Raw genomic sequence first — 25,816 nt, 5'->3', positions numbered from 1 at the left:
TGGCAGTCTTGCTGGTTTGCTGTGACTTTCTATCTCAACTACTGCATAAAAGATATTTATTGATGGTAACAGAAATAAATGTTTCTGAAACTTTTTGTTCATAAAATGATATATAACAAAATTACATTATAATTTGTGTACTGTAATGAGGAGTATGTTTGTTTTGCTTTGCAGAGATATAATTTAGACTGCTTTTTATTGTGTATAAGGGGAGGTTGTCTTGGGAATAAGGGAAGATTGTAAAATGTATTCAGACCTTGGGATTTAAAAAAATATTTTCTTATATAATGAAAAATGCATAATAGCAAATAAAATGATGCTTCTTTCATTAATGAAGTGTTGAATACATTAGAAAACACATAAAGATAATACTAATGATAAAATTAGGACTTTGGTTATGAACATGGCTATGTAAAAGCTCACCTTTTTTGGAAATTATGCAAAAGTAACAGGAAAATGACAGAAAGAGGGGACAAACTCTATTTTTATAGACTATCTGGACAGTAGTAGAAGAAAAGAGGGCCTTTTGTTATGAAAATCATCCAGCCTTCAGAAAACAGCCTTGCTCACCCCATCTTAACGTCTCACACGTAACTAATCTAAGAAACTTACTTATTCAGTGATAAATAGTATAAAAGGAACTAGCACAAGCTCAATTTATAGGAAAAAATGAAGAACAGAAAAACAAATAGGATACATGCTCTGGAAAACATGTTGGCCTGGAAAAGATGAAATTTTTAAATATACATTTTGCTGTAAATTGGAAAATACTTAATGAAGTAACCATATCTTTGAGGAACAGCTACAAAGCAGAGAAATGTAAGAACTCAGAAAGAGATGAAATGTAAGCCGGAAGAAAATAAAATCAGTGGAATGAAAACAAAATCAAAGGAATATAGGGAAGAATAGACACTGCAGAATACTTCATAAGGAATAGAGTGAAACTAAGAAACTAATAGTTTTGCAAGTTTAGAAGTAGAAGGACCTCAATATTTGAGTCCTTTTACAGAAAATCTGACTCAAATAATAAGGAAAGTTACTGTCTCTCATAACAAGATGGAAATAGGGTAGTTCCAAGGTTGGGTTACAGGGTAGCTCAATGATGTTTTTCTGCCCTGCCAATGTCAGTATGTGAGCCCATTTCTCCACATGGTCAGAGTGGCAAAAGAATTCCCAGGTATAATAGCCACACATAACAACAAAGGACTTATATCCAGAATATATATGAACTCCTATAAAAGTTATTACTAAATAAGGCAGACCAATACAAAATGGGCAAATGACTTGAACAGACACTTCACATAGGAAGACCTACAGTTAGCCAATACATCATGAAAAAGTGCTTACCATCATTAGTTGTCAAGGAAATACAAATTAAAACTACAATGATATACCACTACCTACCCAAAAGAATATGTAAAATGATGAAGATTGACATTATGACAAGTGTTGGCAAGGATCTACAACAACTGAAACTCTAGAACAGGAACATTGCTGGTGAATGTGTAAAGTGGGATGGCAATTTTGGAAAAGTTTGACAGTTTCTTATGAAGTATGCATTTACTGTACAGCTCAGCAGTTTCACTTCCACATATTTATTCAAGAGCGATGAAAACATGTCCACAAAAATATTTGTACATGAATATTTATTGCAGCTTTATGCAAAATAGCTTCAAACTAGAAACAGACCAAATTTTCATGAACAGGTGAATGGATAAACTGGTATATTCATTCAGTGAGAGAATACTCAAAAGGTATGAATTTCTTGTGTACACACACGTATATATCTCAGAAACATGCTAATTGAAAGAAATAGGACACAAAATAATATATCCTTTTGATGCTATTTTTATGTAATTCTGGAACTGGCAAAAAATAATCTATAGTGACAGAAAGTAAATCAGTGGTTCCCTGGGGCTGGTGGATGCAGATTTGACCAAAATGAGGCCTGAGGTGATGGACATTTTTATTGTGGTGGTGGTCACATGGGAAAATGTATTGTCAAAATTCATTAAATTGTACACTTGAACACATTTTATTGTGTAGAAACTATACCTCCATGTAGTTGACTTAAAAAGTGTTTTGTACACTTCCTAAAGATAGACTATAAATTACCGTTTCTGCAGGGTAAGCAATAAACTTTTTGTTGAATTGATGAAAAGATAAATGCCTGAGTTGCCAATATTAGTGACTGAAACCTTTCTGAACTTCCCTATTTGTACATACACTGTTTCTTTTCTTTTCTTCTTTTTTTTTAAAAACAAAACAAAACAGGGTCTTACTCTGTTACCCAGGCTGAAGTGTAGTGTCATGATCTCAACTCACTGCAACCTCCACCTCCTGGGCTCAAGCAATCCTCCCAACTTAGCCTTCTGAGTACCCGGAACTACAGGCACATGCCACCATGCCCAGCTAATTTTTGTATAATTTGTAGAGATGGGATTTCACCGCATTGCCCAGGCTGGTCTGTAACTCCTGGGCTCAAGCTGTCTGCCCACCTTGGCCTCCCATGTACATATATTTTCAAACTGAACAGAAAGTACATTGAAGATTATTTGTTTTTTTTCTTTGATGGAGGAATGCTGTAGACATTTACTAGTGGTATGTTAATTAATAAATAAGCATACTAAGTTATGTTGCTGAGCATCAAACTGGGATACCAGTTAATAAGCTAGACATAGTCCCCGCTTTCATGAAGTTTTGCAGTCTAATGGGGGAAGACTGTTAATTCCAAAAATAGTTATTTAGTTATCAGCAAAGGTGAAGACAAGTGCTATAAGTGTGAATAACATAAGGATGTAGTTTGATCTGGTTAGTATGGTTTATTTGATAACGTTCATTAACTTGTTCTTGGAATTCCAAGTCTATGATTATGTTTCTTTTGGGTTTGATTATTTTAAGGATAAGATGTTTGTTTGTAGCACATTATTTAAATGATCTCTAGCATCTTTTGGCTTTGCAAATGCACCATATTTTCCATTTTTTATTTCTAGGTGACAACTGTTGATAGATTTCAAGGTCAACAGAATGATTATATTCTTCTTTCTCTGGTACGAACCAGGGCAGTGGGCCATCTGAGGTACGTAGGAAAAAACTTTCATAATGTTTATTGAACTTTACTATATATTTCAATTTTGAAATTCTGTGGCTAAGTGTTCTAAATATTTTTTAAGTTTAAACTATAATTACTCGGCAACATTTGCTGCTTTTTGTTGGAATGTAACATCAGATTCCTTGTAGTAACTATTGTCATTGCTGCTGGATATTTTTACTCTTAAATGTTTTAGTAATTTTAACAGTTTTACTCTTTAGTAACACTCAGAGATAGCATTTTATCATAAAATCTTAATCTGTCCTGTATCTGTTAGAAACGTAATATCAGAAATTCAAGGAGAAAAAGAAATTAAAGTCTTCAGAATAAATTTTCATTGTATAATATGTTTTCTCATTTTTTTTCATACACAATCTTTCAGCTTCAGTGTTAGAGGATAAAGGAGCCATTTGTTCTCCCTGGATTAAGAATTGTCAAAACAAACAATAATCTATTTTTATCATTTATTATGATGTATATATGTGCTAGAGATTTATGGAAATAATATCTTCTTATTATAAAGCATCCATTTAGTTTTATATAAACCTTCATGTTATATGACATACTAACAAAACTAAGGAGAGTTTATTACTTTATTGGATAGACATGAAAAGAAAATTCTCCAGGCTCTCATAATATTGTCATTAAGATCTATTTGAAGCTTAACCCAGTAATCAGGTTTCATGAGATTGATAACTTTTATGTAAGGGTAAGTAAAGATGTAATGGTTTAAGAAATTGTTTCACATTCTAAAATTGTTTTTGCATATTAAGTGTCAAGCCAGTATTTACAGACTTAACTTTTCTAAAAAGCAATTCTTCTCACTGAGATTTATAAACTGCCGTCTGAATGGGCTGTCACTATGGTTTACATAATTAACATCTCAAAAACTTACAGTATGAATATATGAACACTCCTTCCGCCCCCTCCTCTCCCTACCTGTTTTCTTAACTCTGTGGTACTTGGTCTTCAAATTCCAGTGACTTTAGTTCTATGCTGCCCTTTGCCTAATGTTTCTGTAAACTTAGAAAAAAAGAAAGATTTTGATGATAAAATGCTTATAAATGAAGGGTTAAAAGAACACCCGATTTCAGTATTGTCTTGAACGTCAACATTTTCTAGCAAAAATACCTTTATCCCAATAAGGTAAATTTATTTGTATTTGCCAAAATTTTCCTTTGAAACGCCAACTTCTTCATGGGGGATAGTTTTGGTGGCGGTTGTGCATAGAAGTGATATGTCAGTTTATTATTTATGATTCCAGTTACCCAGGTAGCTTAGCCTAGGTATCTTAGCTAGAATTTTATCAAACTTTTAATAAAAATTTCTGATTTTTAGAAAGCTAATCTTTCAAATTCTTCCTTTTATATATAGGCAAGAAACTATTTGTTTCAGGATACCAGGGAAACCTACTTCCTGCCATATTTCATTTTTTTAATAACATTATTGAGATGTAATTTGCATATATAATTTTATCTATTTAAAGTGTTCAATTCAATGATTTTTTTGTATATTAACAGCTATGCAGTTATCTCCAAATCAATTTTAGAACATTTTCATCACTCTAGCAAGAAACCCTGTACTTAGCAATCACTTCCCTGCCCTGTCCCCCAAACCCTTGGCAACCACTAATTTACTTTTTATCTCTGTAGATTTGCCTATTTTGGACACTTAATATAAATGGAATCATATAATATGTGGTCTTTTGTTACTGGCTTCTCTCACTTAATATATGTTCAAGGTTCATTGTTGTAGAATATATCAGTACTTCATTCCTTTTCATCGCTGAATAGTATTCCATTGTGTGTCTATGTCACATTTTATTTATCCATTCATCAATTGGACATTGGGTTGTTTCCATTTTGTGGCTATTAGAATGAATAATGCTGCAATGAATATGCATATACAGTTTTTATGTGAACACTTGTTTTTCTTTCACTTGGTTATAGACCTAAGAGTAGAATTTCTGGGTCATATGGTAACTCTGTATTTAGCATTTTAGGGAACTGTTAGACTGTTTTCCAAGTGCCTGCCTTATTTCTTTTGCTCACACCTTTTTTCAGCCAGGGTGGACTAATTGGGTGATTGGGTTGGAGCCAGCTTCAGTTCCAGAGGCCTGTTTTAGGACAATGTGGAGCTGTTTAGTAGCCAGAGTAGTGGTACAGTTCTGGTCCCTTTTCCAGCATTCATTGTTCTTGTACCGAACTGATTTGGACAGCCTAGCTACCAATAGAAATGCGTGTAACCTGTTCTGAGCCAAGTAATGAGGCTGCAGCTTTCCTCTGTTGTTTCCTCATAGGGGTTCTATCAGAGTGTTGGCGTTGTTGTTTAACAGTGCTTTTCCTCTCCAGCCATCTTCTGGGGACTAAGAAAGAATGTTGCAGTCCACATTGCCCTGCTTTCAAGACATAACTCCAAGGAGCTCTGCCTACTCATGTTACCATCCTTTGTTTTTTTGCCTGGTGGTTTGTTATGTTCATAGAATTTGGTCATTCATTTAACAAACATTTTCAGATCCATCCATTGTTTGTCAGTGTGCTAGATTCTTAATATTTAGTAATAGATCTAACATTCATGATCTCTGCCCTTCTGGAGTTTAGGGCCTAGTGACAGATTCATTAATATATCCTTGGAAGATCCCTACATTTGAATCTGCAGAAAATTTTTAGTTCAGATTTTCTCATGTACAATGGAGATCACACTTACAAAAGCCACTTTAATGCACTATAGCACTGAAGGCTGGGGAAAAGTTTTATCAGAGAGACCATACAGTGTTCATTGCAATAGTGCTGTACCTGTACTCTGTCTAGAGAGAGGGCCTTCTAGATGTGAGGGGGATTACAGTGGTCACCATGAAAACAACAGTTTGTCGCCTGCTTCCACCACTAACCCTTTTTCCCCCAAACAACATTAAATTCCACCATAATTTTATTTGTAACATTTGTGTGAGAATTTATGCTAAGTATTTCTAGCAGCGTACCTTCAGTTACCAGTGTTGGAACCACCCAACTGTAGTATGACCCCTTGGGGTTCTAAGGAAATATGGCAAAAATAATAATTTGGCTTACAGTAAACTAGAAAACAATATTTCCTTCATGAATCCAGTGTGTCACAAATGGGGAGATTCCTCAAAGTTCCTGTAAAGGAATATGTCTTTTCCTTCTACCTAAATGAGCATGTCTTAATTTTGTTTGTTGCTGGGGGACGGCTACCTTTCCCTGCTCTGTCCCCTCAGACACATACACATAACACAAGAATATAAGTGATAGTATATGCCGGTGTCACACTGTACCTCCTTAAGGAAACTAGATTCTTTTAAGACTATAGACTAGACCATAAAACACCACAGAAAATGAGGTTGAATTAGAGATACTCCCCAAATATCTTGCATTACACAAAGAAAAGCTATTAGATAAATAGTCCAGTTCCTGGTTTTCTCTGTCTCTCTGAATGTTACAGAGAATAATCTCTGTAACATTAGATCTCTAACACTCTTGTACACATTCTTTCAGAGATGGGAGGTGATTCTCCCAGGCTTTATTCTTCATGAAAGTCTTCTCTTTCGCATAGTACTCAAAAATTTAGCCATCTAAAAACATCTCAAGTAAAAAAACTCCTCCGCATTTGAAACCAGAATTATCTTTTCTCACTAAAACACATTTTATCTAATAGTGAGGTGAAATTACATTAGCCCTCTTTACATTTATTTGATTCAAACCTTTTTTTAAAAAACTTAGGTTCTTTTAAAAAATAGATTAAAGAAAAATGACATGATTCATCAGATAGCCAGCTACATGTATAGTTTGATCATTCAATTCAACCATTTTTATCACTGTTTTTATGAATACTGAGTACCTATTATAGGCCAGGCATTGAATCTAAATACTAGAATAAATACATGGATAAGATATATTATAGGCTGACTGTCCCTTATCTGAAGTTTCAGATTCTGAATTTTCACATTAGGGATGCTCAACTTGTATTGTTTTATAGCATCATACTATATTTCCATTTGTACTTATTGTTGTAAATAAGTATAAAACAGTGTGGTAAGAGTTATCTAGGAAGTAAAATTTTACCTTGGTGGAGCCTGGGATTTTGGTAGGTGAAGTGGAAGAAGAGCTAGTTCAGATTGACTCAATGACAGTGATGCATTAAGTTGGTAACTGATGATTGAACTATACTGTAATACTAATATATTACTTAGACTTTTTAAATAAATGCATTGGTTATTTTGTGATCCTCCCCCTCAAAAAACCAACAAGAGGTTAGTAATAAAGCCTTAACTTTTACTTGGTTTATTAGTCATGTAACATTGATTAACTTCTATTAAGTTTTTAAGAAGCTTAACTTTTTATTGCCGGGGCTTAACACAACTATCTAATGAAATATGTAAAAAACAAAAAAAAGCTGCATAAATGTTAATAATCTTGAAGTGTGCTAATTATTTTGTTTATTTCCTAAAGGGATGTCCGTCGCTTGGTAGTGGCCATGTCTAGAGCCAGACTTGGACTTTATATCTTCGCCAGAGTATCCCTCTTTCAAAACTGTTTTGAACTGACTCCAGCTTTCAGTCAGCTCACAGCTCGACCCCTTCATTTGCATATAATTCCAACAGAACCTTTCCCAACCACTAGAAAGGTAGGACTTCTTTCTTCATTTTACAGACAGCATTCCTCAGAGTGGGAAATTGGGATTTTCTTATAGGTGACCACATTAGCTTGGAACATTATTATAGATAATTTAGACCCTGTTTTAGAGTGTGCTGCACTGAAGAACTGAGTTAGATTTTCTATATAAAAATAATACCGGCAGGGTGCAGTGGCTTATACCTATAATCCCAGCACTTTGGGAGGCCGAGGTAGGAGGATTGCTTGAGCCCAGGAGTTTGAGACCAGCCTGGGCAACATAGCAAGACCTCGTCTCTATATAAAAAATAAATAAATAAATAAAAATTAAAAATAATAATGTCAGCCCACATTTCGTCACTACCATATATTAGGCAGACAGTTCTTTACTACATTATCTCACTTTCATCTCAGTAAAAACAGCCTATTAGGTTATTAGATTATTTTATTAACCCCATTTTACAAATGGAGAAACTTAGGGTCAGAGAAGCTAAGTAGCTTGGCCACGCATCTAGCAGATAGAGGATCCAAGATCTGAAAAGCCAGGAGGTCTTTTCATTTTTTTTTTTTGAGACGGAGTCTCGCTCTGTCACCCAGGCTGGAGTGCAGTGGCCGGATCTCAGCTCACTGCAAGCTCCGCCTCCCGGGTTCACGCCATTCTCCTGCCTCAGCCTCCCGTGTAGCTGAGACTACAGGCGCCCGCCACCGCGCCCGGCTAGTTTTTTGTATTTTTTAGTAGAGACGGGGTTTCACCGTGTTAGCCAGGATGGTCTCGATCTCCTGACCTCGTGATCCGCCCGTCTCGGCCTCCCAAAGTGCTGGGATTACAGGCTTGAGCCACCGCGCCCGGCCTAGGAGGTCTTTTCAAATAACATCCGAGTTCATGTAATTTATCATTATTCTATACTGTTCGTCTTCAGCTTTGTAAGGAGAACTTAACTACTTACTTGAAAATAGAGCAATAAATAGTTGAGTTCTTAAGAAGCTTACATTCTGGGGAAATGAGGGAGGAGAGAGCACCTATATTTAATGAAAAGATAGAGAAATACTACTCCCTCTTATCCCCCCTTCTTTCTCCCCTTTTCCTAGCACCTTCCCTCCTTAGGTAACCAGTCTCTTTAGTTTCTCATTTAATCATTATATTCCTTTTGTATAAAGGAGAAGAGATATGTTTATTTTTGTATTATTTTCCTTCTTACATGAAGGTTATTATGCTATAGACTTTTGGGCTTTGCTTTTTTATTTAATGAATTGTCCTGGGGGTCCATTGGGTTTTAAATAACATTATTTTAGATGTTCACAGTATACGTCTTCCCTCCACACCTCTAAAAAAATCTTAAGTCTTGTGTGTTTAATAATAATAAGTACTTTTTAAAAACTGCCTTTTTATTTACTTATTTTTGAAGAAATGCTGCTGTGGAGAAATAGGAAAATGGTGGAGAGAGATCATGGGGTGGTAGGGTCACATAAAACCTCAAGTGTCAGGCTCAAGTCTAGACACAATCCTATTATATCTGAGTTTCTCCATCTTTTGTGGGCTGTTAAACAGGCAAATTCCTGACAAGAGGTCTGGGACAGAGCCTAGGTGTCATCATGTGTAACAAGCTCCCCAGGTGCTTTCTATGTAAGGGCTACACGTCACACCTGAAGAAATCTGAAGTGCAGGTCAGACAGTATCACTGAACAGAAGGCTTGGAAACCCAGGCTTTAGATAACACTCATGAGTTCAAGACCCTGGGGAGGTTAGGGCTGAGAACATCTCCCCATCTTCTGCTCAAGACATAGTGAGGGGCAGAGAGTGCTGTGTCTCAAGGAAAGGCAGTTCTTGGCAAGACTCCAGAAAATAAGCTAACAAACAAAAACTCTTCCATGTTCCTAGTCATAATAACATGGCAGTATTTGTACATACGAGTTCTGACCATTGCAGAAAATAACCATTAACCAAAGGAATACCTGCTTAGATGGAATGCTGCCATCCTGCTTACTTCTGAGAAGTGTTGTTTAATTTACTAAATTATTTCTAACTTCATGTTCTTTAAATAATTTGTCACTTTAAGATTGAATCCTCCTTTTTTGGGGTATGTTTTTACCTTAATGGTTTTCTAAATTGTTCCTATCATAAGAAAGGATAAGACTTTATAAACATTTTATTAATAACTATAAATAAGAAAGTTGTTAATCTCTATTTTAGGGTGGTTTACAAAGAAGTGCAAGTTCTGTATTTTCTTGATTTGCTTTACTACTTTACCTACACTTATAGAGCATTGTTTCTTAGATTGTTGTCAGAAGCTGCAAAGAATCAGCTCATTCCACCCAGACCTTCTGAATCCGAATCTGTAGGGGCTGGAGCCTAGGTGCCTGTAATTTAACAGTCTACCCCAGTCTGATAGACACTAAAATTTTAAAAAGAGCGTTTGAATATTCACCCTCTTGACTCATAGTCATGTATTAAATAAAAGTAAATGTTAGCCTCTTATTTTTTAGGAAAATATAAATAGGACAAAGAGTGTTACTATTTTCTTTCTGAATTATCTTATGAACTGTCTTTGGAGCATGCACAGTCTTAGAAACTGCTGTTTCAGACCATGTTGACTTTTCTCTCTAGTCAAATAATTACTTATCTCTTACTAATTTTTTTATATTAGATAGTAAACTAAAACCCATACTTCACTTACCAGCCCAAAATTATATTAAAAGCTGGTGACTCTTAGCTCTTCTGGTCTCTAACTTTTCTAAATTTCAGTGGAATCACTATTCTTCATGAAGTCTTTTTTTTTTTTTTTTTTTAACAATCTTTTTTTAATGGGAGTCACGTGGCCAGCAGGCAGAGCATGCTGACCCGGGCCCCCTTTTTATTCTATTTAAGTCTTTTTTTTTTTTTTTTTTTTTTTAACATTCATGAAGTCTTCATTCTACTCTTCATACTTGCATTTTATATCCTCTTTTTTTTTTTTTTTTTGAGACGGAGTCTTGCTCTGTCACCCAGGCTGGAGTGCAGTGGCCGGATCTCAGCTCACTGCCAGCTCCGCCTCCCGGGTTCATGCCATTCTCCTGCCTCAGCCTCCCGAGTAGCTGGGACTACAGGCACCCGCCACCTCGCCCGGCTAGTTTTTTGTAATTTTTAGTAGAGACGGGGTTTCACTGTGTTAGCCAGGATGGTCTCAATCTCCTGACCTCGTGATCCGCCCGTCTCGGCCTCCCAAAGTGCTGGGATTACAGGCTTGAGCCACCGCGCCCGGCCGCATTTTATATCCTCTTACGGGTAGTTCTTCCATACCCTAATCATGTTTATTCATAAGATTAAGAAATGGGTTTATGTTGAAGTGTTACCTTCTAGGGTTGTTTTACTAGATAACGTTCTTTTTTCCTTTTTCTAGAATGGAGAGAGACCATCTCATGAAGTACAAATAATAAAAAATATGCCCCAGATGGCAAACTTTGTATACAACATGTACATGCATTTGATACAGACTACACATCATTATCATCAGGTGAGTTTCTCAAAATTGACTTTTTTTTTTCTGGCTGTAGAAATAATTTTCTTTTTTTCAGAATAAATCTTTAAAGTACCTAATTCCTTGTGGGAAATCAACTAAACTAAAGCAGGCTATTGTTATTTATGTAACATTCATATTTTTAAAACATCTTTATATAGATAGAATTCCACATGCAATAAAGTCCACAAACTTAAAGTGTACAATTTTATATGTTCTGGCATAGGTGTTTCCCTGTGAAGCCGCCGGCACAGTCAAGATAAAGAGCATATCCATAATCCCAAGAGTTTTCGCTTGTGCCCATTTGTAATCCCTCCTTGCCCTTCACCAGTCCCCTTTTTACCTTCCCAGGCAGCCAAGGATCTGCTTTCTGTCATGATAGGTTTGCTTCCATTTTCTAGATTTTTATATAAATGGAATCTACAGTGTGTATTCTTATTTTTTCCGGCTACTATTGCTTATACAAGTCTTTGCACTTTATCTTGGGTAGATACCTAAGAGTGGAATGGCTGGATTATATGTTAAGGATGTGTTTAACTTTTTGAGAAACTGCCAACCTGTTTTTCAAAGTGGTTGACCCACTTTACACTCTCACCAGCAGTGTGAGAGTTCTGATTGCTACACATCCTCACCCTCACTTGATATGGTAGGCCTTTTTAAAATTTTGGCAGTTCTAATAGATATACAGTGATCTCAGTCTAGTTTTAATTTTCATTTCCCTAAGGACTAGTGATATTGAGCATCTTTTCATGTGGTCATTTGCCATCTATGTATCTTTGGGGATGTGTCTGCTCAGGTTTCCTGCTCATTTTTTTATTGGATTGTATATTAAGTTTCAAGAGGTTTTTATTTATTCTGGCTACAAGTCCTTTATCAGATATGTATTTTACAAATATTTTCACCCACTCTGGCTTGTTTATTTATGTTGTATCTTTCAAAGAGCAAAAGTTTTAAATTTTGATGAAGTTCAATGTATCAAATTGTTCTTTTATGATTCATGCTTTTTGTGTCCTAAAAATAGCCTAACTCAGAGTTACAAAGGTTTTTTTCTAGAAATTGTGTAGTTTTAGGTTGGATGGTTAGGTATGATGCATTTTGAGTTAATTTTTTATATGATACAGGTAGGATTGAGTTTTATTCATTTGCCTGTGGATATCCAGTTGTTTCAGCACCATTTTCCTAATAGGCTGTTTTTTTCTTTGTTGACTTGCTTGTCAACTTAGTCAAAATATCAATTGACTATATATGTGAAAGTCTTATTCTGGGCTTTCTATTCTGTTCCATTGTTCTGTATATCCCTTTGCCATGACTGTACTACCTTGATCATAGTAGCTTTACAGTCAGTCTGGAAATTAGATAACATAAGTCCTTTAGCTTTATTCTTCATTTTAGAAATTGTTTTAGCTATCCCAGTTCCTTTGCTTTTCTATATACATTTTAGAATCAGCAGGTCAGTTTCTACCCACAAAGGCATGCTGCAATTTTTAAAGGGTATTTTGAAGAGTAGGATCCATTGTTTAGGATCCATTTGAGGAGATTAACATCTTCATTTATTGAGTCTTCCTATCCATGAATAAGATCTCTCATTTATTTAGATCTTCTTTGAATGTCTCATCAGGGTTTTGTAGTTTTCAATACACAAACCTTACACATACTTTGTTAACATTTTGCTATTTTTCTTTTTCTTTTTTTTGCTGCTATCGTGCATGGTACTTTTAAAAAATCTTCAAGGCTGAGCACGGTGGCTCATGCCTGTAATCCCAGTAGTTTGGGAGGCTGAGGTAGGTGGATCACCTGCGGTCAGGAGTTTGAGACCAGCCTGGCTAACATGGTGACACCCCACCTCTACTAAATATACAAAAATTAGCCAGGCATGGTAGTACCTGTCTGTAATCCCAGCTACTTGGGAGGCTGAGGCAGGAGAATTGCTTGAACCCAGGAGACGGAGGTTGCAGTGAGCTGAGATGACACCACTGCACTCCAGCCTGGGCGACAGAGCCAGACTCTGTCTCAATAAATTAAATGAATTTAAATAAATAAATAAATAAATAATTTCAATTTCCAGCATTGTAAGCAGAGTCCCTGATGAGAAAGTCACTAGAGACTGCCATGGGGCAAAGGGCAGGCTAAGCATATAGAGTTGCTCCAGTTTTCTGGTTGAACAGGACGGAAACCTTGTTCCTTGCTGCTCCCTTCTCCCATGGCTTTGTCTTAAGGCCAGGCTCCTCTCTACCTCTCACAGGGCTCTTTTTCTTTTCTTTTCTTTTCTTTTCTCTTTCTCTTTTCTTTTCTCTGTTCTGTTCTGTTCTTTTCCAGACGGAATCTCACTTTGTCGCCCAGGCTGGAGTGCAGTGGCACAATCTCAGCTCACTGCAACCTCCATCTCTCAGGGTCAAGCGATCCTCCTGCCTCAGCCTCCCAACTAGCTGGGACCAAGCTTAGCTATTTTTGTATTTTTAGTAGAGATGGGGTTTCACCATGTTGGCTAGGCTGGTCTGGAACTCCTGACCTCAAGTGATCCACCTGCCTCAGCCTCCCAAAGTGCTGGGAATGCCACCATGAGCCACCGCACCCAGCTCACAGGGCTCTTTGATTAAAGTTGACCCTTTCTTGAGTTAGTTTTATAATCAGTCCTAATCAGTCACTATTTTTTGCAGAAATGTTTACAGCAAAGTCTGTTGCTTAAAAATCTAATGGCTTTTCATGGTTGTTTTCCTCTCTGAAGATTTTGTATGTATTTTGATTATCAGGATATGACATCTGTGTAGGCATATTCCTTGGTGTTAGCAGGACCTAGACCATTGCCATCAGAGGTGTTACATCTGTAATGTAAAATGGTCAGCACTCTTTTGGAGAACTCTAGAATGATAATGTGAGAGCTTAGCTTTATAAGCTGTTTTTCATATTGGTATTGTCTTTTTTTTTTTTTTTAAAATTAGACTTTATTACAACTACCACCTGCTATGGTAGAAGAAGGTGAGGAAGTTCAAAATCAAGAAACAGAATTGGAAACAGAAGAAGAGGCTATGACTGTTCAAGTTGACATCATACCCAGTCCAACAGACACCAGCTGCAGTCAAGAAACTCCAGCCTTTCAAACTGACACCACTCCTAGTCAGACTGAGACCACCACCAGTGAGACAGGAGCCAGTTCCAATCCAGAAGCCATCCTTGCTTTATCTGAGACCACCACTACTGTGGCAGGAGCTGTATCTTCACCTGCAGAGGCTTACACACCTCAGGATGCCACATCTGCCCCAGAAGGGACCAAGTAGCCAAACTGTAGTCCTAAAGGAGGACATGTCATTCAAAAAGTCTGAGTAAAGTTATTTTCTGTATTTTATATTTGCTTCTGCCATTTTACTGTCACTAATTAATGTTCAGTTCTTATATTAACTGGTTTTGGTGTCTTGAATATATTTTTTTAAATTATGTGTATGAACAATTCTAGTTTCATTTGTTCAATCAGAAGAGTAAATAACCATTCCTCTCATGTTTTGATCACTGAGTGTATCTGTAATCATACCTACATTAAAATCATTTTCTGTAGAATATATAATATATACTGCACATTTTTAGTGAACTTCTCTAAAGAAGAGGACAGAATACACCAGACTTAACCATGAATACGCTTAAGTGTCCAAATTGGGAAGGAACTTGTTTCTTCTGTTATACTATCAAATGCTTAAATTCTGTTTCCTTTTTTCTTACTGTTCTTTACGTAAAGATATTACTTTATGTAAGTAATATCTGGCAGTAAGATACAGGTTTCTCCGATCTATCAGAGTGGTCACATGCATTTCCTTCTCTCAAATCTTAGAATCACCTAAGATGTCTGTTTATTCTTGAGGCACACCTCAGACTGAATGAGTCAGAATCTCAGGATTAGAGCCCAGGAATCTATATTTTAGGAGGTTCTCCACACCACCAATGTTTGGGTTGCTGGCAGAGTGGCATCAGCCAAGGCTGGTGAGGCTGAGCCAGGGTTTGTCATCAGCTAAATAGGAAGACTCTGCCAAATCAATCTGGGCAAGAAGCAGGATCCTGAGTCTGGGCAATGAGAGTCAGAGAACTTAACTCCTGTGTGCAGGGTAGAATTTTCCCATGGCAGAAATTCTGTTTTCTGCCTTATTTTTCTTGGGATAATCAGCCACAAGGAGACCTTCAGGTAAAATGTGGTTCAAATATGGGAAAGCAGAGGTACTTAGGACCTTGCTACTCAAGTATGATTTGTGAACCAACAGCATCAACATCGTATTGAAGTTTGGTATTTATAGAAATGCAGAAGTTTGGGCTCTGCTCCAAACCTATTAAACCTAAATCTACATTGCAACAAAGTCCCCAGGTGATTCACAGGCACTTTGTAGTTTGAGAAGCGTGTACTAAGATTACTGTGTTGTCTTCACATGAATGAGGCTATAATGGTAGAATTACCAGTGAATGTGACTAATGTTTTCTGACAAAGGACCTCTGCTTATAAGGTCCCTGGGCATGGTGCCCAGAACTGGGGGAAAAAAAAAAAAAAGAAATGTTTATGTGTATGTGTAGAGGGGAAAATTGCCCACTAGTTCTCTGTTTCCCAGTTTGATCATCTGCTAGAGTATCTAAAGGGGAGCATTTCCCCCAGAGTGTCTCCTCTAGTGCATCTACCTATGGGCCTGGCCATGTCCAAGGAATCTTTGAAGAAACAAGCAAGAACTGCACACTATCATTGAAATCCTTCTGGTCCTGACATTTTGAAGGAATGATTGCTTCATAAGGAAGTTAAACCCAGTCAAGTCAGTTATATTTTTGAGTAACTAGTGTTTGCTCATCTCTACCAGGCTGTGTTGAATATAGTCCAGACTCTCATTTTATGATGTGTCCTACTGCATCAGGATACTTGTGTCAGTGTCAGGTGAGGAGGGGAGATGAGAGTGATGAGGCGATGAGAGGAGTGAAATACCAAGGACGCGATACTAGGAAACCCAGGTCTATTTGTTATCAGAGTAAGGATCAAGCCAGATAGCCTGTTATGTAATTGCACTTTTAAAAGATTTTGAAAGCAGGTGCTGTGGGCATCTGTATGCACTCAGAATTATTTTCATTTATAACTATATGGTATCAGGCCAAGCAAGGGAAAGAAGCTTTACTGTATTACCATCTTTCCTGGAAAAGATTGATTTTTCTCTCTCCCTTAGGGGATATGAGGTATGATACCTGCAACCAAAATAAGTGGACTGTTAAGCTGCTCTCTCAGCTATTTTCCAAGCAATGTACATCACTCTTGCCTAGATGAGTGACCATACTTTTTTCTTTGCTGCTTGGTTTTTCTGTCACTAAAAAGCAAATTTAGGTGGAAGATGGATGGGTAAGTCCTTTGTCCTTGTCAAAAGAATTTAAAAAGGGGTAAAGGCGGTGGGATTTGAATTCTTTTAAACTGTTTATTCATTGGAAAGGCAAATGAGTGGCAGTTGACTATGGAATCTTGGGAATTTTTGAAGGAATTTAAGAGCTCTACTTATTTTAAGTAATGAGGAAACAATCAGAGAGACTTAACCAGGGTGGCAACTGTGGAAGAGTGGGGTAGAATCCAAGTCTACAGTTCTACAGCAGTGCTTTATTTTTTCAATCAAGCATACATGAGGGATTGCTTAATAAATTCGAGAGTGTATAATTTGAGATTACTACAGACACAGGTACTCTAGCCATGTGACTTATTTCAGATTAGTGTTCCCATTGCTCTCCATCCTGTTTTTCACATCTAAATATGTCATGATTTTAGAATCTCTTTTTAAAGAAAACCAAAAGGAGGCATGCCAAAAACAATGAGCATGAAATGAAGCAATTCAAGTATTTAGAATTTCTTTTTTTTTTCTCAAAATGCTGAGTTAAGAAAGTTCATTGCCAACAGTTGAGAATAAATAGCTCTATTGATTTAGGCAAATGAATGAGAAGATCTAAACATTATCAAGACTCCTGAAGTTGGTGTAATAAAAGTTGAGATGTTTTGCTAGATGCTGAGAGAAAAGGCATAAATGGGCCATTCGTGCTTCTGTAAACAAATGAAATTTTGTAATGATCAGGAGACAGCATGATACTGTAAAACACACTTTGGACTCATCCAGACCTGGCTCAGAATTTTACCTAATTTGCTTATCCGCATTTGGTTTGACCTTAGGCAAATTTTATAACCTCTCTAAGCTGGTTTTATTTGTAAATAATAGGGAAAAGATCTGTTTGGATTTGGGGCAGGAGAGTTGTTTGTTTTATAGGCTAATGTTTATGAAAATAATCTGTCACTTAGGTGCTTAGTAAATACCAGTTTCTCTTTTTTCTTCAAAACTTTGTTGACAGTGTAGGATATTGCCAACTAATCCTTTGACTTGAGTGCTTAGCCATGCCCCAATCCAGGGAGCATGAAGGATGATCAAGAAGGGGACACCTAGTGGCAGCTGACCTTTGAGGATCTGTCTAGGATCGGGTCTACTGATTTGGGACCTCTGAATCAGTACATTATAACATCGAGGTGATCTCTGCCAAAATTAAAGTTCTGGCAGAACAGCATAAGCAGAGGAAGACACTAGGTCTTTCTGAAATACGGAGCTGATAACTTCTATCAGTCCTGAATTCTGTACTGTCCCACCCCCAAATCATCTTTATTGTTGCATGTACTTAGCTTTGTGCCTTGAATTGCTATTTCCTTTTTATCTTGCACTCAGATGGTATTTTTAGAGATGTTTCTTCAATCAAAACAAGACAAAGGTTTAAAAAAAAAAAACAAAGTGACCCTTTTGCATAAGCCAGAAGAGCAGTGCCTTGCTTCCTGTGAAAAATGCTTGGCAGTTAGCCTGTGTAATTATGTAGCAATCATGTTAATAGATGTTTAAGAATAATGGAACTGGAGCAGTACTGAGCCAAGGGTGGAAATGAAGACATGTGAGACTATTTTTTCTTCATCCACCGATACTCTTCAGTTACAAGGATTTAATTTAAAAGGGTTTTAATTCAATGGAATCCAGAAGCTTTGGACGCGCCTGTTTTTCTTCTTAGAGACAAACCTGGAGCTTGACTCAGAATGCAGCATGGTACTCCTGACTGACAGTGTGCCAGCTTTATTCAGTTATCTTTCTACCTTTTGGCTTACATTTATTTCAGGGCTGGCTGACCTTTTGAGCTTACGTACAAAGATGGCTGATACCATTATTTTTCAACATATATTACAGAAAATACTACTCTTGAAAAATACTCTGAGAAATATGTTCTATGGCCAGATAGGTTTGGGAAACAATGTTCCTCCTTTGCAGAATTGCAATGCACTGTTAGCTAATTAAAGGCTCTCAGATGTCCCACTGGAAATAATCATGTTTAGCTTTCTTTAACCTAGTATTTCCCAAACTTAATAGAGCATAAAACTTTTTTTTTTTTTTTTTTTTAAATAAGATACCTTGGTTAGCTGTTTCCTTAGAACACAATTTAGGAACCAATATTGCCGGGCACGGTGGCTCATGCCTGTAATCCCAGCAATTTGGGAGGCCGAGCTGGGCAGATCACCTGAGGTCAGGAGATCGAGACCATCCTGGCCAACATGGTAAAACCCTGTGTCCACTAAAAATACAGAAATTAGCTGGGCGTGCTGGCAGGTGCCTGTAGTCCCAGTTATTCTGGAGGCTGAGGCAGGAGAATCACTTGAACCCAGGAGGCGGAGGTTGCAGTGAGCCGAGATGGGCGTCACTGCACTCCAACCTGGGCGACGAGCAAAAACTTAAGATACCTTAGATAGCTATTTCCTTAGAACACAGTTTGGGAACCAATATCTTTACATTGACTAAAACTGTGAATCTCCCTTTAAAAATAAAGCCCCCAAATACATTTTTTTTTCCTACAGGTAACCAGAGGGTGAAGTAACACAGCCGAAGAGGAAACCAGAAGTGAAGTGATTTGTACAAAATGTCGTAGTGTAATTTATTGAGTGTCATGTGGTATTAATAGCAACATCCTGAAAATGCAAATGAATAAAAGTTTGGTCAATGTACCATGACATTCCTTCATGTGAGCCTCCTACGAAAAGGTCACTGAGCATTGTCTGTTTACGTTTTAATTTTAGACTCCAGAATTTCACACACAGTTTTTCTTCTCATTTCTTATGCAGTAAAAGAAGAGTTCATATTTCCAGTGTGTCTTGCTTTCTGTTCTTTAATTTTTGTTTCCTTAAAAAGTTTAAATTCCAAAAAGAGAAAAGGAGTACTTAGCATAACCAACAGAGGTGGTCTGGAAATAATAAAAGAAAATTAAGGGAAATATAAAACATGAAGACAGTTTCCTCTTATAAGAATGTTTCGGTCGGGTGTGGTGGCTCACGCCTGTAATCCCAGCACTTTGGGAGGCCGAGGCGGGCGGATCACGAGGTCAGGAGATCGAGACCATCCTGGCTAATATGGTGAAACCCTGTCTCTACTCAAAATACAAAATATTAGCCGGACGTGGTGGCGGGCGCCTGTAGTCCCAGCTACTCGGGAGTCTGAGGCAGGAGAATGGCGTGAACCTGGGAGGCGGAGCTTGCAGTCAGCGAAGATCATGCCACCACACTCCAGCCTGGGTGACAGTGCGAGACTCTGTCTCAAAAAAAAAAAAAAAAAAAAAAAAAAAGAATGTTTCACACACAAGGACCCCAGAAGTTGCCTTGCATTAGGTAGATTGAATTCTTTCTTGATCTCCAGAAATGACTGCCCCACAATCCTCTTCCCCTCCACTTTTGATTTAATGTTGTGCACTCTATAATATTTATCTCCGTGTTGCAATCTACGTTCAAGAACGTCAAAGGTAGCCGCTTCTCTTTGAAAGATGCCTGGTTTAATATAAAAAACTTTTAAGAAGCTGAATTTATTGACATTTTTCGAAAAAATTCTGGATGGGAAGTGATCCTTTTCTACTTTAGTTCACTGATTCATTTGGGCCATTTTTGATTGGTTGGTTGGTTGGTTAGTTTTTTCCAACTGGTTTCTAGTTCAGTTGTCCACAAAGTGAACTAAAAGTGCTTACTGTGTTACTGTATTTTCATTGCCTTCTTGCTTCCAGTGCTGGTTTCTTCTAATCTCAGACTGCCATGAGAACAGTGTGGAATAGGAGTAGGCCTCGTTAATTTGCATGCCATTTCATTGGTTGACTACTTTTCACAGAAGTGAATTGAGTTCAATATAAAACTTTGAAGATGTTTATGAAACTAGTATTTGTATATTAATAGACTATTGAATGCCAACTCTGTGCCAGGCAGCAATGCCAGAAGCAACTCTGGTACTTTATAGATGAGAACACCAAGGCATTGGGTGATTTGCCTGGGACACCACAGTTAATTGAACTGAGACTAGAACCATCATACAACTTTTAGGCAAATTCCTTACCATGCTGCTCTTTATACTTCTTTGCTTGAGACTCATTAAAGAACAGAACAACACCAACTGTGCATGAGTAAGACAAGCCTACTAAATAATTTCTCTTATGATCAATATACCAAAGAGACTAGGTTGCCAAAATCAGGATAGGAAATAAAAGGTCTCTAAAAAGAATGTCCCAATGTTTGCGATATTTATTCTTACAGGAGAAAGACAAATTAGTATTTGTTTTGGTTTGAAAAAGGAATGCGAAACACATAATAGGAAGGGACTCTAGTAATACTGTATTCCTCAAATGCGAATTATCCTAAAGTCATTTTATATTTAAGCAGAAGCAGAGCATGTTAAGTAATAATAGTTTTGAAAGTGTGATTTCTGAGTGTGTTACCTTGACTCTTAGCTTCTCAAGAAAAGTAACCGGGACCTGGTGTCTGCTCCTGTTGCCTTTGCCTCTTGTTCCCTAGTCACTATGCGTGAGCACATCTCCATCCACGTTGGCCAGGCTCATGGCCAGATTGATAATCCCTGCTTAGAGCTCTGCTGCCTGGAACATGGCATCCAGCCCGATGGCCAGATGCCAAGTGACAAGACCACTGGGGGGGATGACTCCTTTGACATCAGTGAGACAGGTGCTGGCAAGCATATGCCCAGGGCAGTGTTTATAGACCTGGAGCCCACATTCATTGACAAAGTTCACATTGCCATCTACCACCAGCTCTTCTACCCTGAGCAGCTCATCACAGGCAAGGAAGATACTGCCAATAAGTATGCCCAAGGGCACTATACGATTGGCAAGGAGATCATTGGCTTCATGTTGGATCAAATTCTCAAGCTGGCCAACTGGTGCACAAGTCTTCAGGGCTTCTTGGTTTTCCATAGCTTTGGTTAGGGAACTGGTTCTGGGTTCACCTCCGTGCTGATAGAACGTCTCTCTGTTCATTATGGCAAGAAGTCCAAGTTAGAGTTCATTTACTCAGTGTCCCAGGTTTCCACAGCTGTAGTTGAGCCTTATAACTCCATCCTCACCACCCACACTACCCTGCAGCGCTCTGAGTGTGCCTTTGTGGTAGACATCTGTCATAGAAACCTCAATATTGAGTGCTCACCCTACACTAACTGCCTTATTCTTCAGATTATGCCCTCTATCACTGCTTCCCTCAGAGTTGATGGCTCCCTGAATGCTGATCTGACAGAATTCCAGACCAACTTGGTGCCTATCCCCACGTCCACTTTTTTCTGGCCACATATGCCCCTGTTATCTCTGCTGAGAAAGCCTATCATGAACAGCTTTCTGTAGCAGAGATCATCAATGCTTGATTTGAGCCAGCCAACCAGATGATGAAATATGACCCTCGTCATAACAAATGATGGCTTCCTGCCTGTTGCACTGTAGTGACACCATAAAGATGTCAATGCTGCTGTTACCACCATCAAGACCAAGCACAATATCCAGTTTGTGCATTGGTGTCCCACTGGTTTCAAGGTTGGCATTAATTACCAGCTTCCCATGGTGGTACCTGATGAAGACCTGGCCAAGGTACAGAGAGCTGTGTGCATGCTGGGCAATACCACAGCCGTTGCTGAGGCCTGGGCTCACCTGGACCACAAGTTTTGACGTGGTGTATGCCAGCCATGGCTTTGTTCACTGGTACATTCATGAGGGGGTAGAAGAAGGGTTTTCTGAGGCCCATGAGGACGTGGCTGCCCTTGAGAAGGTTTATGAGGAGGTCGGTATAGATTCTGTTAAAGGAGACCGCAAGAAAGAAGGAGAGAAATATTAATTATCCATTCCTTCCAGCCCCGCGATATGTCTTATTCCCATAATTTAAGCTTCAACATTAATTGACAGGCATCAAAGCTTTCTGGTTCGATTGTTTTCACTCAGTGGAGATCAATGTTCCATACGTATCTGTAAGACTTTTCCATCATGTCTCAAAGTAAAGGCTTTAAGATTAAAAGAGAGAGAGAGAGAGAGATTTCAAATAAAGGGAAAAACAAGATTTACCAAGACTTACATTTTTAATCATTATACATCAGCTGGGTCAGACTTCTGATTACACTTCCTATCACAAACCCAGCATTAATGTATTTGGGAGCTGAAAATAACATCCATGTGAGTTAAAGTTCCCAGGAGTAAAAGTCTATGTGTAAAACAAATCAAGATCATGTTATGTAATTACAGAAATAAATTGTGATAAGTTTTTTCAGGGCTATCATTGTAAATCTTGATCTAGTTGAACTCTTATTAAAGGAATGGGTTCATTTGAGCAAATGGAGAATATGTCTGCAGAAATACAGTCCTACCTTGGGGAAAAAGTCATGAATGTCAACTGCGATAGCTCAGGAATTAAATTGATCAGGCGGATCTCTTAACTTGCCAATGTACTATTAATAGTGGGCATGAGAAGTGAAATTGTTGGTTCTTGTCTAGAGTTAACAATGACTGGAATCAACTTCTCTTGCCCTGGCTAGTCTGAAAAATAGAATGCAAGTCAAATGAATGCAAAGATCTCTGACATCAGACTCAGTGCTCTGATAACAGATTAAAGGGATCAGCTATGAGGAGTTCCTTAATTAGCAGGCCCTGGCATGAAGCAGGACATGCTATATATCAGTAGGCATTTTGGGGCCCTGAAGGATACATTTGATATGTTTTGTGATGCATATACATTTATTTTTTGAAAACAATGACAATAGGAGAGTGTCTTTAGTCTAGCCAAAGTTTTGTCAATTTTATTTATCTTTCCCCAAAAAACCAACTTTTCATTTTGTTGGTCTGTATTGTTTTCTAGTCTCAATTTCATTTATTTCTGCTCTAACCTTTAGTATTTCTTCTACCAATTTTGGGTTTGGCTTGTTCTTGCTTTTCTAGTTCCTTGAGGTTCATAATTGGGTTGTTTATTTGAAGTCTTTCCACCTTTTTGATACAGGTGTTTATTGCTATAAACTTCCCTCTTAGTACTAACTTCTGCTGTATCCCATAGATTTTGGTATGTTGTATTTCCATTTCCATTTGTTTCAAGACATTTTAAATTTCCTTCTTAAAGTCTTTATTCACCCATGGGTCGATCAGGGGCATGTTGTTTAGTTTCCATGAGTTTGTGAAGTTTCTGAAGTTCCTCTTGTTATTGATGTCTAGTTTTATTCCATTGTGGTCAGAAAAGATACTTGATATGATTTCTACTTTTTAAAATTTGTTCAAAGTTGTTTTGTGCCATAAGATATAGTCTATTCTAAATAATGTTCCATGAAAAGAAGGTACATCCTGCAACAGTTGGGTGAAATGTTCTGTAAATGTCAGTTAGACCTATTAGGTCTAGTATATAGTTTAACTCTGGTGTTTCTTTATTGATTTTCTGTCTAGGTAATCTGTCCATCACTGCGAGTGGAGTGTTAAAGTCCCCATATTATTGTTGTATTGGAGTCTATTTCTCCCTTCAAATCTATTAATTTTTGCTTTATATGCTTGGGAGCTTTGGTGTTTGATGCATAGATATTTATAATTGTTATATCTTCTTGCTGAATTGACCCCTTAATCGTTAGTGACCTTCTTTGTCTCCTTTTACAGTCTTTGATTTGTAGTCTATTTTGTCTGATATAAGTATAGCTACTCCCTTTTTCTGTTGTTTCTAGTTGCATGAAATATCTTTTTCCACTCTTTTACTTTCAATCTGTATGTGTCTTTGTAGGTGAAATGGTTTTCTTGTAAAAAGCATATAGTTGGGGCTTCTTTGTCCATTCAGCCACTCTTTGACTTTTAATTGAAGAATTTTGTCCATTAACATTCATTATCATTATTGATATATAAGGACTTACTACTGTTGCCTGTTTTCTGATTGTTTTGTAACTCCTGGCCTGTATGCTTTCCATGGAGAAGTTTGTTGCCAGATGAATTGGAGCTCCTTGATATGTTACTTGCTTCCTTTGTCTTGCTTCTTTTATGATTCTCTCTTTGTCCTTGACCTTTGAGAGTGTGATTATTATATGCCTTGGGGTACTCTTATTTGGGTCAAATATGTTTGATGTTCTCTGACCTTCCTGTACTTGGATATGTATATCTTTTTCTAGTTTTGACAAGTTTTGTTATTTCTTTGAATAAGCTTTCTACCCTTTGCCCTTGCTCAACTCCCTCTTGAACATCAAAATTCTTAGATGTGATCTTTTGAGGTAATTTTCCTTATTTTGTAGGTGATCTTTATTACTTTTCATTCATTTTTCTTTTGTCTCTTCTGTGTATTTTCAAATAGCCTGTCTTCCATCTCTGATTCTTTCCTCCACTTAATCCATTCTACTGTTGAGCGCTTATAACAAATTGTTCAGCTTAGCAAATAAATTTCTCAGTCTGAAAAATTTCTATTCAATTTTTTTGTGTTATTTCAATCTCTTTATTAAGTATTTCTGATAAATTTTTGAATTGCTTTTCTGTGTTAGCTTAGAAATCACTGAGTTTCCTTAAACCACTATTTTGAGTTCTTGGTTAAAAAGTTCATATGTTGCCTTCTTGCCTTGCTTTTCTTTTTTTCTTTTATTTTAAGTTCTGGGATGCATGTGCTGAACGTGTAGGTTTGTAACATAGGTATACATGTGCCATGGTGGTTTGCTGCACCTGTCATCTAGGTTTTAAGCTCTGCCTGCATTAGGTATCTGTCCTAATGTCTTCTTGCTAGGGTCACTGATTGCTTGCTTTGTTTGTTTGGGGAGATCATGGTTCCCTGTTTGCTGCTGTTTCTTGTGGACATATATCTATGTCTTTGCATTGAAAGATTAGTTTTCTATTCCAGCCTTCTCTGCCGAACTTGTTTTGGTTTTTATTGCATATATTTGGTTAGAGGTTCTTTACCGCCAGGTCACTGCCTCCTTTTCAGCTCTAGGTGGTGCCTTAAGCCCAGGTTTTGCCTTGGCTCTAGTAAACACTCCAAGCACAGCTCTTCCTGAATAGGAGAGGTTCCAAAGGGAATGTCCTGGCATTGTAAGAAGGCCGGCTAGGGGTTTTTGCTCAGGGGATCTGTGGGATGGATCTTCTACAGCATGGTACTGCTGAGCAGCCACTCTGATTTGGCATCTCCTTTGGCAGAGTTACAGAGCAGAGCTTCCAGGGCTGGGGATGGTAATCCCATCTTCCCCCTTTGTCTCTGCCTGTCCCCAGGGATATTTCTCTCTTCAGGCACTCAAGATACTTCCTGCAGGTTAAGAGAGGGACAGGTCTTCTGCCAGGAAACCCAACATCATGGG

The 25,816-nt window shown here is 37.7% G+C and overlaps 1 protein-coding gene and 1 pseudogene across 2 annotated transcripts in view; both read left to right on the top strand.

Annotated features, from left to right (window-relative positions):
• AQR (aquarius intron-binding spliceosomal factor) overlaps positions 1–14,923 on the top strand; it is a 112,790-nt gene extending 97,867 nt beyond the window's left edge. Inside the window, exons 32-35 of the mRNA XM_025390443.1 lie at positions 2,994–3,079; positions 7,558–7,732; positions 11,097–11,210; positions 14,153–14,923. Of these exons, the coding sequence (XP_025246228.1) occupies positions 2,994–3,079; positions 7,558–7,732; positions 11,097–11,210; positions 14,153–14,488 (711 nt within the window). The 3' untranslated portion in view covers positions 14,489–14,923. The remainder of the gene's footprint in view (positions 1–2,993; positions 3,080–7,557; positions 7,733–11,096; positions 11,211–14,152) is intronic.
• Positions 14,924–20,974: 6,051 nt separating this feature from the next.
• LOC112627676 lies at positions 20,975–22,365 on the top strand (annotated as a pseudogene). The gene has a single exon (XR_003120213.1). The product of XR_003120213.1 is annotated as a tubulin alpha-1B chain-like (transcript).
• The last annotated feature ends 3,451 nt before the right edge of the window (positions 22,366–25,816 follow it).

Source organism: Theropithecus gelada, chromosome 7a (genome assembly GCF_003255815.1).
Source record: "Theropithecus gelada isolate Dixy chromosome 7a, Tgel_1.0, whole genome shotgun sequence".
NCBI lineage: Eukaryota > Metazoa > Chordata > Mammalia > Primates > Cercopithecidae > Theropithecus > Theropithecus gelada.
This window is presented reverse-complemented; position numbering and strand designations above follow the sequence as displayed.